General features: G+C 34.6%; 1 protein-coding gene across 3 annotated transcripts in view; it reads right to left on the minus strand.

The window, feature by feature from the left end:
* The window catches only part of QKI (QKI, KH domain containing RNA binding), a 190,092-nt gene that overhangs the window by 123,008 nt on the left and 51,085 nt on the right, over nucleotides 1–15,999 (minus strand). For all 3 annotated transcript variants that reach the window (XM_020986764.2, XM_020986766.2, XM_020986765.2), the window contains exon 2: nucleotides 9,595–9,737. In XM_020986764.2, the coding sequence (XP_020842423.1) occupies nucleotides 9,595–9,737 (143 nt within the window). The remainder of the gene's footprint in view (nucleotides 1–9,594; nucleotides 9,738–15,999) is intronic.

A 15,999-nucleotide genomic window follows, 5' to 3' on the forward strand; every position in this document is an offset into this window, starting at 1 on the left:
AAAAAGCATTTTGGATGAGGAAAAAGAGACAACTATCAGCTGGTAGATCATGTAATAAGAGTTACCATAAGAAAACCAGACAAAAAGTGTGTGGAATAAAAAGTAATTTTACAAATTCAAAAAAGTAGCAGTATATGCTGCTCAAGGACCAATAAAGAATCAGGCCCTGAAAAAACAACACTAGGATCCCAATATTATCAGAATTGAAACTTTCAAGGTCATCTTTCTTAAAATGGTTTAAGCAGGGAATGAAAAAAAAAATTAATCATAGCAGCTGCTTTGTCTACTGCAACCAATTTCCAAGTTAATATCGTTTGCACGGCATTAGAATTCATTCTGTGTTGATTTATCATGCCAGTTCTGCAGCTTCATTCAATTAAAACAATGTCACAACACTTTCAGAGAAAATCATTTCAAACAGCCTAAGCTAAGTGCAACTGCAAAGGCCAAAAGAAGTGATGAAAAAAATATTAATTAACCCCCTATTTAAGTGCAGACCTTCTCTGTGGCTCAACAATTATAAATCTGCAAAGTGGCATGTTAACTTCAGAGGATAAGGCTTAAAGGACATAGTCACAATATGTGACTGCTGTTATTTGTCAATGCTATATTTTCTTTTAAATAAAAATCACAGGCTTCTCCCACATTATTAAGGTACACATTTCCATTTGCCTTTAAAAACTTTACATTAAAGATAAAGTTCCTATTATGAATGTATTGAAATAATATTAGTAACTAATCAGAAAATGATTAGTTTTGCCAAATGATTACAGCTGAAAGTATCAAAAAACACCTCTGATTAAATGTTCAAAGAAAACTAAAAAATTAATGTGCTGGGATTTATATTTTCTGTTCATTTTTAAAAATCATCCTCTGGTTCTTCAAGTGATTTCTATGACCACATGCTTAAACATATCAAATGTTGGGCACATCACAGGTATTAAAAAGAAATTAATCTAGCAGTGCTTTGAAAAATCAGGCAATCAGTCGCTTACAGTGACTATTTTCCGACAATGGAATGAAAATGTCATCACAAACAAGGCATGACCTTGGGAAAAAACTGTGTGAGAGTCAAGTCAGTGAGGTAAGAAAGTTAACACCTGGAAGGCTTCCCAGAGAGGTTCCGAAGAGGAAACAAAAATATGTTTAAAAATTTGGAACTATACCTAAAGGGCTATAAAAAACTGCATACCTTTAACTCAGCAACGTCATAAAATCTGTACTCCAAAAAGAGTAAAGGGAAAAAAAAAGGAAAACGAAATATACAAAAATATTTACAGCAGCTTTCTTTGTGGTGGCAAAGATTTGGACATTGAGGAGCTGCTCATCAACTGGGGAATGGATGAACAAGCTGTGGTCTATACTTGTGATGGAATAGTACTGTGCTATAAGAAATGATGAAGGGGATGGTTTCAAAACATCTGAGCAGACTTATATAAACTGATATAAAAGGAAGCGAGTAGAACTATGAGTACACTGTACACAATACCAGCAATATTTTAACAAAAATCAACTGTGAAAGACTTAGCTACTCTGACCAATACAATTATCCATAATTCCAAAGGACTCATGATGAAAAATGCTATCCACCTCCAGAGGAAAAAAACGGATGATTGTATATGGAAGCATTTTTTTAAACTTTCTTCATTTTTCTTGCTTCCCCCACTCCTTAATCTAGCTAATGTGGAAATGTTTTGCATGACTTCATCAGCATATGGCCATCATAATTCTTGTCTTCTCAATGATTGGGGGACACGGGGAAGAGAGAAACTTGTAATTAAAAATTTTTTTTCTTAATTGGAAAAAAAAACCCTACTTAAAAAGCAAATGAGTCTACAGATGGTTATACTTCAAATAAAATTTGCTTTGTTAAAGCAAAAAGAACTGCAATAAACTAGAATACAAATAAATTTTTCTTCTGCTTAGTTAGGGCCTTTATCAAAATGAGAGCTGCACATTTGTGGTTTTAATATATAATTAATGACAAATTGATACAAATCCATTCAGGGGCTTGATCCAAAACTTGGCCTCAGTTCTACATCTGCTATACTTAAAATCATCAAGGATGTCACAATACAGTAATTAAATAAGGCACTGATTATTAACAAGAAGACTATTTAGGATAATATTTGTTAGGTGTGTTGAAAGAGAGTTTCTTTTTAAGATATAGGACACTCTGGTCTCTCCCAATCCTAAAATTCTACAATTCTATGTATGAAATCTAAATATCCTTCCTTGACCACCTCTGAATCTTTGCTCAATAAAGAGCAACAAACAACCATATCCACCACCATTTATGAAGTACTTATATATGCCTGGCACTGTGCTAAGTGCTAGGAACACAGAGACAAGCAAAAAGAAAGACTCCTTGCCTTCAAGGAGCTAACTGGGTAAACTTATTATATAAGGTTGAGGATGGGAGGATGATGGTGAAGTTTAGAGAGTCAGATACTGAGCCAAGGAGAGGAATGAAGGATGCCAGCAGGGCAAAGAGATGTACCAAAGAAAGACCAAAGATTCTGAGTTAAGTTCCATGGTGAGAAGGAAACGGAATTATGAACACCCCGTCCCCTAACACTCATTAAACCTGTAACTCTAAGCCTACTTCATCCTGGGAATTTTCCCCATAAGTTGGACCCCAATCAACAAATTTAATTTCCAACCAACACATTTCCCATAAATGACAATGATGGCAACAACAAGAACTTTACAAGCCTCTACACAGATGAATAAACTTTCTTTTCAAAAAGCATCACAAAGGTATTGCCAAAATTTGGATAACAGGGGCAGCTGGGTGAAGCAGTGGATAGAGCAACAGCACTAGAGTCAGGAGAACCTGAGTTCAAATCAGTCTCAGATACTTGACACTTACTAGTTGTCTTAACCCCAACTGCCTCACCAAAACAAAAACAAAAAACAACAATAAACAAAATTTTGGATAACACTAGAGAAATCTCCAAATATAGGCAAATTATGTGTTTCCATATTTTATATAAAGCACACACAGCTTCCATCAGCCAAATAAATTTATGAATGAAAGAAATTTAAAAAGTTACCTTTTAGAAAAAAGAACTATGCCAAAAATCTCAGGTATATACAGGATAACATAATTCTTTTATATAACAACTGAAAACCACCCAAAAGCACTATAACATTACATTTACAGACTATTACCAAATCTTTGATGCATGTCTTATTCACGTAGTAGAATTATATAAAATACAATTGAGTATAGTAAGAATGTTGGGTATTTTATATGCACATAGAAAATTGTTTGCTATTTAAAAGATATCACCAACATAATAGTATGAACAAATGATACAAAATATGATATTTTTCAAGAAGATATTTTAAATCCATTATGGCTCTGCCTATGGTTAAATCCAGTATCATCTTTCCTAAAAAGAACTAAGTATAGGGGTGGGGAAGGGATGAGATGGGGAGAAAATTTGGAACTCAACATCTTCTGGAAGTGAATGTTGAAAACTAAAAATAAATATTTTTTTAAAAAAGAACTAAGTATGGTTTCTAAGTCAAAGGATTCAAATTAAAATATCTTACTAACTACATGATATAGATGGCTGAAAAAACTTTTCCACTGAAAAAATATCAAATAGCACTTTCCTCTCCTTGAATCTTCTTCAGTGATATGACATGAAAATATAATATAAATTTGGTGAGTACAAAATTTGTGATGTATGCCAAGGAAAGACAGTGAGTAAATTTCAAGCATGAATCCAGGAGCTGCAGTGAACCAATGGATGAAGGCATATGCACAAATTCTTTGATGCATCAAACATAAAGGCAATCAAGGACTAGACTGTGGCTGAATGTAATAAGAGTTTTTCTGACATCCTGAAATCAAAGTTAAATGACAAAAATACACATTAAGTAATTAAGTCCTATGTAATACTAGTCTTAATGTATACTGATCAAACTGAAAATCAGACCATAACAGATTTTAAAAATACTTCTCACAAACACGTAAACAATTTTAAAGATACATAAATGCAATTACATAAAAATTTAATATTAAGTTCCTTTCTAAAATGAAGATCTTAAAATTAAAATTCCTAAAACAAAAAATTAGCTGGTCACTAAATAATAGCTAAAGGTGCACATGGTTGGGTTTTTTTACATATAACATAGTAATGTAAACTCAGCCAATACCATGTTGCCAAAGAAGTCTGAAACAAATGGTTGAGTCATGAGAATGTCAAAAAAGAAAGTTTATGATGGCAATTCAGAACCACTTTGTTGTCACAACAACAAAACAAAACAAACAAATTAAAAAAACTACCGAAGGGTAGTCCTTAAGGAGCTAAGACTTAGTGATCAATACAGGTTATGGAACCAATTGGTAGAAACTGTGCAATATGATTTAAGGCTGCAAAAAATTAGCACCTATTGAAATCACTGCAAGATACATAATGTAAAGAAAGCTGCAAGAAGGCACTTTCACTATCCCTACCTGTGTCCCCAGTGCCTAACCCCTTACAGGCACTTAATAAAATGCTTATTGATTTACAAACACATATACACAGATGTTTACAAAACTAATTATATAGATATAGATATATATAGATATATCCAAATTGATAGACGACAATGTGAGGTACATGCTGTTATTATTTCCATTTTACAGATGAGAAAACTGAGGCAGACAGAGTTGAAGTGACTTGCCCAAAATCACACAGCTAGTAAGTGTCTGAGGCAGGTCTGAATTCAAGTCTTTCTCATTTAGGTCCATTCACTTTCATCCACCAAGCCAGTACCTAGAATTATACCTCAAAGTATCTAAGAACTCAATGAAAAGCTATAGTGGAACAAGAACATTATCACTATTAACTAAACATAAAAATGATGCAAAAACTTAAGAATGATATTTTTCATAGACAGCACTACACCAAATGTTCATAATCACCAAGCTATATGGAACGAAGTTTTCAAAATATACATAGTAACGGAACAAAATCATGTGGGAACTGGATAAGACACATAGTGATCTTACTGTCCTATTTAATGCTCAAGTTTTACTAATAAAATTTTCAGGGAGCATGAGCTTACATCCTGATTATCTTTTAATTCCACGAGAAAAAAATTTATTTGAACAGTAAACATAAAGACAACAGCAAGATCATAGCATGTCCCTGGACCACAGCTATCCGAAATCCATCAATGAAAGATGAGAACAAGATGATAACGGTAATACTGCATAATATTCATAAACAAGGGTCCATAATCCTAATAAGAAGAAAGAAAAATTAACGCTTGTTCATCAATAAGACGTTCTCATAACACACTAAATACTTTTAGAAAAAATTCTGGAACAAGAAAATATCATAATAGCATACAATAGGTACACACCATTAGATGTGTCCAAAAGTTATGAAATTGTCTTACTTCTAATTGGTTCCTACTAAAGACCTAAGATATATGATCCAAAATGAAAGGCAGGCGTTCCATGGCCAACATCCCACATGATGTTAACCAAGATATCAGAGAGAAGTATCTAAACAAAATGGTTGAGCCAAATAAATCCACTGATTTGTTTTACAGAAGTAGATTTATGATAGTGATTCAAGTCTACATCATCTCCATCACCAACAACAGAAAGGGGCTATCATTAAGGAACACAAACTTAATTTAGATTATGACAGAAAACAGTAAATCTGGAAGAATTTCACTGCAGGTTGCAAAAATTTAGCAATATGTATGAAAAATAAAGAGACCTAGAAGAAGAAATCAAAACCATTAAGTATGTGACCCTGGGCAAATCACTTAACCTGATTGTCTCAGTTTCCCCAACTGTAGAATGGTAATAATAGCATATATCTCACAGAGTTGTGAGGATCAAGTGAAATAACTGTAAAGTACTTGGCACAATAGCACATAGTAGGCTCTATATAAGTGCTTATTCCCTCCCCTTCCCCTACTGAGGGGACTCATTCTAATTGCAGAACTTGTAGGATTGTTATTCAAAGTTTTACAACCCTAATTCAACTATACTCTTAAAATAACATAGACTAAAAGAAGCAGCATGGTGTTATGGATTTTCCACAAGCATCAGATTTGGAATCACATGACTTTAGATTCAGACCTTGGTTCTACAATATAACTTAGTGACTTTGGACAAGTCATTTACTCTCTCCAGGCCTCAGGCACAGTGGATATAATAGCACTAAAGTCAGGAGGACCTTCTTTCTAATCAAGCCTCAGACATTTACAAGCCATATCATCCTAAGCAAGTCATTTAACCTGTTTGCCTCAGTTTCTTCCATTGTAAAATGGGGGTAATAAGCACCTACCTCAAAAAGTTGTTGTGAGAATCTAATGAGAAAATATTTATAAAATGCTTGGCATAGTGGCACATAGTAGACTCTATACAAATGCTTATTACCTTTCCCTTCCTTCCCCCTTAATCTCTAATGTCTATACTAAGTATATACTCGTTAATAACAATAATTAAAGATTTAAAATTCTCAATAGTTATCAAGTTACTGGAAACCATTTTCCAAAAGCTCATTCATCAACTGGTTGACGTTCAAAATTCATATAAACAAATTTTATGTTTCTAGAAAAGTCTACAAAATACTATTTAACGATGATAATGCTGATAATACTTTAAGGTTTGCTAAGTATTTTATATACACTATCTCATACTTAAAGTTTATCATTGGTAAAATCAAATTGCAATAATAGAATTATCAAAGAAAATTCATTGAATTTCATCTTAGAATGCCAGAAACTTCTCCCTAAGTAGTGACTCTTTTCCTAATCTTTCCATCTTGTCAAACAATGAAGTGACTCTTGTGTAGCTCTAGGATACCAGAGTAACTTTCACAGCTTGAGACAACAGTTCCAAAGACATAGGGGTTAGAAAAAGAGGACAAATGGTTAAGATGAAAGCTGCGAGACTGGTACCTGCTACTGGGACAAAATCCTTGAGCACATTTCTCAATTCCAGCCAGCTCCCTATCGCCTTCTTATTGTCTGTATCCCCAAGGAATTCTAGAACCTGCTTTACCTTTTGGTTGTCATCAACTGCTACTTCCCCAAACAGTCTCCTCTCCTTGCTCACAATAAAAAATAAATATGTTCATAGCTTTCTACCTGTATCTTTCCATCTTTGAAAAACTATTCATACAGAACAGAAAATGATTAGAATACCTGACTTCTGAAGCTATCATTCTCTTCTGTATGAAAACTCAACTCAAGGAAGAACAAACTCCCTGACCCTACTTCCTTAATACATCCTCACTCTTCAATGACAGGCAATTGAGCTTCTACAAATCCTGTCACATCTAATGAAACCATTCTCTTCAATGTTATCAATAACTTCCTTATATGCCAAGTCACAGGATCATAGATTTAGAGCTGGAAGAGACATTAGAGATCATCTAGTCCAATCCCCCCATAAGATAAGGAACTGGGTCCCAAAGAAGTCAAGTGCCTTTGGACTATCACACAGAAAGTAACAAAGGTGGGATTCAAACCCAGATTCTCTGACTCTAAACTCAGTGCTTTTTCTAGTGGCACAACTACACTGCCTCACCAATCAATGTCTCTTTTCATTCTTCATTCTTATTTTACTTGTAGCATTTTACCACCTCCTCCTTGACTCTTTCTAACAGATTTCATGACACTAATTTCACATCTCAAAATCTCAGATTTGGAAGATACAACCTCAGAAGTCACTTTCCAAAAATGTATGAACTGTACTGTAAGTGGTATACACAGTGAAGGAGAGTTTAGATGGTTGAATAACTTGTTAGGGAGAAACCTTAATACAACCTTTGTCTCATTAAGACATAATAATTCATAGATTTATTTAATTAAGGAGAGTTGTGACAAGTTACATTTTTATATATTGAATGTAATGTAATCAATTTTCTTATCTTAAAGTGGGAATGTGCTACAAAAAAATTTTCACAGGCTTCCCCATATCTTTTAGCTCCCACATCTGCAACTAGGGTTTCTCATTCTTTCATTACTTTCATTCTTCTCACCTCAAATATTGAATGGTTCTAGTACCTCTACTTCATAGCTTACACAACTATAAAAAGCTAATTTTAGCCTTGTCTCTTTTACCATGATTTATAAAATAAAAGGCTAAAATTTTGAGCACAATTAAATTGGGCTTAGTATCACAAATGCCTTATAAAAATAATAACAGCAGCTAGATTTTACATAGTACTATGTGCCAAGCACTGCATTAAGCCCTTTACAAATATGTCATATGAGCCTCACAACAACCCTGGAAAATAGGTATTATTATTATCTTCCCTTTACAAATAAGGAAATGAAGGCAAAAAGAGGTTAAGTGACTTGTCCAGAGGCACGTAGCTAGAAAGTATCTGAGGCTGAATTTGATTTTGAGCCTTCCTGACACTAGGCCCAGCACACTATATACTGAACCATATAACTGCCCACAATAAAAGCTAAATTAATATATTAAAAATATTAAAATTTCATTAAAATTCACAAGCTCATATTTCCACAAAAAAACTCTTTAAAAATTCTTAAAACATATGTTCCTTGAAGAAATATCTGCTATTCTGTCATTGTAGGAATTACTTCAAAGAACAAATATTTTTAAAATGTTTTTATATCCTTTCACATTAACTAGGCATGAAATATTTTTATATTCCTTCACATACATTAAATATATTTGATGACTGAATTGTAACATTTTAAGGTTAGAAATTCTTAAATTAGCTAACAATTACTTCTAAGGGTTATTTTAAGGCAGATTGTTCAAAATTTTATTTTTAGGCAATTGGGGTTAAATGACTTGCCCAGAGTCATACAGCTAGTAAGTGTCAAGTGTTTGATCTGAGGCCACATTTGAACTCAGGTCGTCCTGACTTCAGGGCTGGTGCTCTATCAACAGACTGTTCAAATTTTTAACCACAAATTTTGAGCCTATTCAAAGTCTTCTTGAAAAGAAGTCTGTGAATTTCTTGATTAATTCAAGTCATATACCATCTTCACACTTAAATATGTTCATAAATCAATATCTGATCATCTGTACTGGGAAAAGATTTATTTGCTTTCCAGTTCAGTGATGTAGTTGGTACTGATCTCTTAAGAACTTACATATTGCATATTCAGGCATTCACAAACAAAATCAACTCCTACTGACTTTACACATGGGGGAAAAAAACATTTTACCATCTCTCCATTCCATCTTTCTTTAGACAAAAACACTGCCTAAATGTAAGAAAAAAACCTTTCTGTCTACAAAACTGAATGAGTGGCAAGACAGAATTAAGAACTAAGCAAGATGAAAAGATTTTTTTCCCTAACTATTTCTAATTAATTGTAAATCATTTCTTCAAAATGTGTCTTCCTTATTTGGTATGACATAAATGTCTAAAACAAATATGTGTAGTCAAAAGAAAGAAAAATGAAATTAAAAAGCTAAATCAAAAAATCTTTTTATTAGCTGCCATTTCAAACCATTCACATTTCTACTCCCTAAAGTTCATATAAATATAATTGGGGCATAGTGGTGTTAAGCTTCTCAATAGTGTTCTCTCCCTACAACAAGTCAAACTGAGAAGATGATACAATAGACAAGTTGCTACTTACATCAGGGTATTCTTTTACAGGCACGTAGAGCTTCTCTTGTAACTGAACAATAGGTCCCACAGCATCAGGCAGCTCTGCACTCCTTTTCTCTGTACTCCCATTTAACGTGTCATTATACATGTCTTTTCGTACTCTGCTAATTTCTGTTAAGGGTAAAAACAAAAATAAAAAAAAAATTATCAGCCACCAGAATATTTGCTAGTATAAAAAAAAATATTTTTATTTTTATAATGAATTTAATCATCGTCAACACAGCGAATGCAGCACAGAAATTTCTTTAAGGATAATATATCAACTTGTATTGTACAATTTGCAATTTTTATTAAAAATACTAAATTTCACAAGGTAGTAATAAAAATCATGCTGTTAGCAGTTCCCTTCTGAACTTTTTTTTAATCTTTTTTTGTTCTTCTTTACTTACCCACTAATTCACCCTTTCCCTTCCCACCCCATAGATGCTTCCTTTTAATAAATAAATCCAATCAAGTAAAACAAATCAACACATAGGGCAAGTCTGGAAAGGCTGCTCTCATTCTGTACCTATAGCATATCACCTCTTTAACCAGACACGCTTCCACTAAAGGTCTTCTTCTTCAGTCTTTCAGAATTGTTAGAATGTAAAAATTATTGACAATGCCTGCTCATAGCAAAATTTCAACAAACAGAGTAGCCTTTTGGGAAATCAGAAATTAAGCCAATCAGCTGGTGAGGAGGGGTGGGGAGGCTTTATCTTATTTCATAGTACCAAACTCTGAACATATTTTAAATGGAATAACAATATCAAGTTTGTATAGGTCAAACTATTAATAAATTATTGTAATAAGACCCTTGAGAGCCATACAATGGGGATAGGATATTATTTGAGTCTACCTCATTACAAGACCCTTGCAGCACTTCTATAACTAAATCAGTTTATGTGATATCTAAGTTGGATCTGTTTTGTGAAATTCCATCATACATGTAAGAGTGAGTGAGTGTGTGTGCAAAGGGATGAGCACAAAGAAATTTTCCATTTAGTGAATATCTTCAAGTAGTTCTATACAAGATTATTATCTGCATATCCCAGAACAGAGAGGGATAGCATATGTAGAAATAACACTGGATTACAATTTAGAATACCTGGGTTCCAGTCTCTACTTTACTACTTTAGGCAAATAATTCACCACTCTTGGCCTCAGTTTTCTCATCTAGCAAAGGTAAAACTTAAATTAAATGATCTGTTTCCAGATCTCATAAAACAACACTACTTGATTAATCTGGTTATTAAACAAATTAAAAATAAGATATCGAATAGTCCCTGTCCATGAAAGGAGATCACAATTCATGAAGCCAACTTTATCTGGAAGATTAGGGTTCCAAGGGAAAGATCATGGGATCTAAAATCATGCAAGAGAAGAGGTTAAAAATAAAGTATATATTAACATGAAATCAATTATAATAATAAGTATAATAATAATCAGATTGAGAACAATATCATTACATATTTTATGGCATTTTAAATTTTTCAATAATTTAAAATCTATTTCTCTTACTAATAGCTAACAACTTTTTTTTTAATTAAAATTTGTTTTATATAATGCCTCTTAAGCTATGAGTTGTGATCCCCTATAGGAAAAGTTTATGAGGCCCTGTTATAGACAACAGTTAAAATATAATTAAGCAGAGATGTTCCAAAGTTGTTAAAATTAAAATTTTTATCTGTATGTGTATATTTATATGTAGCTATGGATATTATCAAATAAGACAAATAATCATCAAATAAGATAAGCATCAAAAAGACAAAAATAAAAACACTAATGTAAAGATGAATATACAAGATCTAATATGGAGCCATCTAATTAACATACTCATTTCTTCAACTTCAACTCCAAACTTTTCTTCAACTATGCCATAAAAGAACTCATTATTTGCAAGTATTATATTTAAAAACAAAACAAAAAATTGAAGGCAACAACTGAATAAGCATCTATGGAGTGCTTACTATGTGCCAGGCAGAAGACAGCCCTGCCCTCAAAGAGCTTTCTTTCTTCCTTTTTTTTTTTTGGGGGGGGGAGAGAGAACAGTCAGGGTTAAGTGACTTGCCCAGGATCGCACAACTATTAAGTGCCTGAGGTCACATTTGAACTCAGGTACTCTGGACTCCAGAGCCAGTGCTCCATCTACTATACCACCTAACTGCCCTAGTGCCTATATTCTAATGCGGGTTGGGTGGGAGACTCCAACAACACATAAAAGAAAGCTGAGGGTAGGGGTAGGAAAAGAAATGGGAGAGGGAACCCTCCCCCAGGGCATGACAGAAAAAGTCCTAAGAGTCAAGCACTCAGCCTCAGAGAGGAAAGACTACAAGGCTGGGCTGGGCATCCTCCTCAAAGGAGATACTAGGAGAAACCAATCAGAGAAAGAGGTCAGAAGGATACTTTTAGTTTAAGAAGCCCAGGGGGTAAAAGGGAGCTTCCAGGGTGAAAAGAACTTCTAGCAAGAAGGTTTCTTTCACATGGTTGATTGAACCCAGGCAGTAGTACAACCTTGGAGACAAAACTGAACTCTGACTTGCCCTTAGACACAATCACAACCCCTTTCCTTTCAAGTTTCACATTCCACCAAAGTTAGTGAAATCAGTCTTTTCACACTCAGACTTCTCTCATCCTGATTTCCCAATCAGATTCCTTTTGGCTTCACTTGCCTCCCCTATCTAGCCTGAGGATGTTAACATTATAAAGTACTAGGCCTTCCCAACCCTCTACTATGCAAATCTATACCAATCAGTAACCCCTACCACCTATTTTCCTCACTCTCAGACCTTATTAGAGAAAGTCAGAAGATGCAGACAATAATTAAAATTCATAACATGTAATCCTGTCTGAGTCTTTAATGCTGATTGTCTATCCTTTTATTTTACTGTATCACACACATGATCTGTCCCAAAACTTTTCCACACTCACAAAGACTTCACGTTAAATCTCAACAGGGAGTACCAACTCTTCTTGGATTAAGATCAAGGCCATCCAATTCAAATTCTCAAATTGCACTCCACATAAAATCATCCACTGTTCTCAAATGTTCTTCTTTTAAAAAATCTATCCATTTTACAATTAAGGAAATTGAGGCAGATAAAGGTTAAGTGACTTGGCTAAGGTTACACAGCTAAGAAGTGTCTAAATAAGAATCTGAATTCAAGTCTGTCTCTCTCCAGGTTCAGTACCCTATCCACTGAACCAAGTAGCTCCAATTCCTTCTGTCTATAGTTGGCAAGGCATAAGGTAAAGCAGGGGTAAAAAAGCTGGATCCAAAATGTAAATGTTGGTGGCAATGATGCAAAATACAATTTACCTCTCTGGGACTCAGTTTCCTCATATAAAAATTTAGGTAAAATAAAACCTATACTGGTTAGTTCACATGGTTTTATTAACAAAAGAACTGTGTACCAGAGAGAGACAGACAGAGACACACACACAGAGAGACAGAGAGAGACAGAGAGAGAGAGAGAGAGAGAGAGAGAGAAAAGCAACGTAAAGAAACAATGGCATTCGTGGAACATGAAGAGGTAAACAGGAAAGAGAAATCATAAGAGACTTATTAAGGTTGAACTGTTTACATTTCTGCATGGAAAGATGATATTTATAACTCATGAGACCTTTGTCAGAATTAGGGTAGTTGGAGGGAAAAAAATATACGTATGTATATATAGATAGATAGATAGAGGGCACAGGGTGAGTTGAAGATTAAGGGGTCATATCTGGAGAATAAAATTAAGCGATGAGAGAGGATTATACTTGGAGAAGAAGAAAGGGAGAGGTAGAATGGGGTAAATTATCTCACACAAAAAAAATACAAACCAGAAAAGAAAATGCTCTTACAGTGGAGGGGAAATGGGGGAAGGTAAGAGGGAATGAGTGAAACTTATTCTCATAGGATTTGGCTTACAGAGGGAATAACATACACATTCAATTGGGTATGGAAATCTGTCTTACCCTACAGGAAAATAGGGGGAGAAGGGAACAAGAGAGCAGGCGGATGATAGAGAGGAGGGCAGATTGGAAAAGGGGGTAATCAGAAGCAAATCCTTCTGAGGAGGGACAAGGTCAAAAGAAAGAATAGAATAAATGGGAGGGCAGGATAGGATTAAGGGAAATAGAGTTAGTTTTTCACAACATGTCTACTATGGAAGTGTTTTGCAAAACTGCACATGTATAACCTATATTCAGTTGCTTGCCTTTTCAATGAGGGTGGTTGGGGAGTGAGGAAGGGAGAAGATTTGAAACCTAAAGTTTTAAAAACACATGTTTAAAAAAAATGCTTTCACATGCTACTGGGAAATAAGAAATACAGGAAATGGGGCACAGAAGTCTGTCCTGCCCTACAGGAAAATAGAAGGGGAAGGGGATAAGGGAAGTGGGGAAGAGATATTAGAGAGGACAGACTAGAGGAAGTGCATGCCATCTTGGGGTGGGGGAGGGGTGAGATGGGGTGAAAATTTGGAACTCAAAATCTTGTGGAAGTAAATATTGAAAACTGAAAATAAATAAATTTATATTAGAGTAAAAAAAAGAAAAACATAAAAAGGAAAATAAATGCAAATAATCACAAGGGACTAAACAAGGATAAAGTGTTTACATTCTAGTATGGAGACATTAATATTGTGCCCCATCTGACCTCTCGCATATTCTGGGCTCACAGAGGGAAAGTAATTAGACAGAAGGCCTGGTACTTATTCTGTTATGTCTTGCTGATCTTATAAAAAGAATGAGAAAAGAGTAGACGAGGAATATAGTATGGTGAGGAAGATTAGGGAGAATTATCACACATAATCAGGTTGCACGTGTAAAAGTTTGTACAAATGAGGAAGACAGGAGAAGCTGACATTTGAACCTCACTCTCATATGAACTGGTCAAAAGAGGGAAGACTATACACACAGAGTTGAGTACAGAAATACAGTTAACTCAATGGATAAATAGGAAGAAAAGAGAGATCCATAGATTAACTGGAGGTTAAGTTAAAGGAAGGATTAGTCCTAAGCAAAACAACCTCTAAGGATTTCCAAAAATATTTATGGCTTTTTTTAGAGGTGGCAAAGAATTGTAATCTGAGGGGCACCCTTGAAGAATGGCTGAATGGGCTGTGTTAACATAAATTTGGTAGAATACTACTGTGCTGTAAAAAATGATGAGACAGGGGCAGCTAGGTGGCACAGTGGATACAGCTCCAGCCTTGGAGTCAGGAGGACCTGAGTTCCAATATGACCCCAGACACTTGACACTTACTGTGTGACCCTGGGCAAGTCACTTAACCCCGATTGCCAAAGCAAAAAAAAAAAAAAAGTTGTTAAAAAAATCAGTTGATTTTAGAGAAATATGCAAAGACTTGCATGAATTGATACAGAATGAAGTGAACAGAATCAGAATGATACATAAATGAAAACCTATAAAAAAACTCTGATTAGCTTAATAACCAAGTATGATTCAAACAACAGCAGCAGCAGCAGCAGCATTAGATAATATTAATACAGCAAATTACTAATGTGCCAGGAACTGTGTTAAGTACTTTACCTGTATTATCATCTCATCTGCTTCTCTCAGCAACCCTTCAAGGTAGGTGCTGATATCGTTTTATGGAGGAGAAATTGAGGCAAAAAGAGGTTAAGTCACTTGCCCAAGGTGACATAGCTAGTAAGGATCTGAAATCAAATTTCAACTCAGGTCTTTCTCACTCCAGGCCCAATGCTTAATCCACTGTGCTGCTTTATCTATCCCATAAAACATGGTCTTGCTAATAAAGGGCTCAAAGACTCAATAAAGAATGATACATAAATACTCTATCTTTTGGATATGACTTATATGGAAATTCATTTTGCTCAACTCTGTGTGTGTGTGTGTGTGTGTGTGTGTGTATCAAAGTTTTGTTCTTCTTTCATTCTCACTGAGAGTGAGAGGCGGGCCCTTGCTGATTGAAAAAAATTTCATTAAAAAAAATCTTAAGGATCACTTTATTTCAATGAACTGCACACTAATTTTTAACAGATTTCCTGGGAAGGAAATTCAGGAAGACATATAATCAACATATATATTTATTAATAAATATAAATTCAGGAAGATAATCTTCCCTATTACTCCTGAGGGCACCATTATTCTCCCAATGACCTTGACTCCAAACCGCAGTGTCAACTTCTCTTTTGAACTCACCTCATATAACCACCTACTGTATCTATTGTAAATCTTAGCATTTCTAGCTTCATGGCACCTCTTATTTATGTCCCCTTATCTCCACTTAGCCACAAGGCCAATGGTTCTGTTACTTCTTACATCTAACATAAAACCTGCATTTGGTTTTTAGCCTTTCACAACCTAACCCCTTTTCTACTTTTCCGGTCTTCTTTTATTCCATTCCACATAACTACAATTCAGCTA

This window comes from Phascolarctos cinereus, unplaced genomic scaffold (genome assembly GCF_003287225.1).
Source record: "Phascolarctos cinereus isolate Bilbo 61053 unplaced genomic scaffold, phaCin_HiC Scaffold_5;HRSCAF=322, whole genome shotgun sequence".
Taxonomy (NCBI): Eukaryota; Metazoa; Chordata; class Mammalia; order Diprotodontia; family Phascolarctidae; genus Phascolarctos; species Phascolarctos cinereus.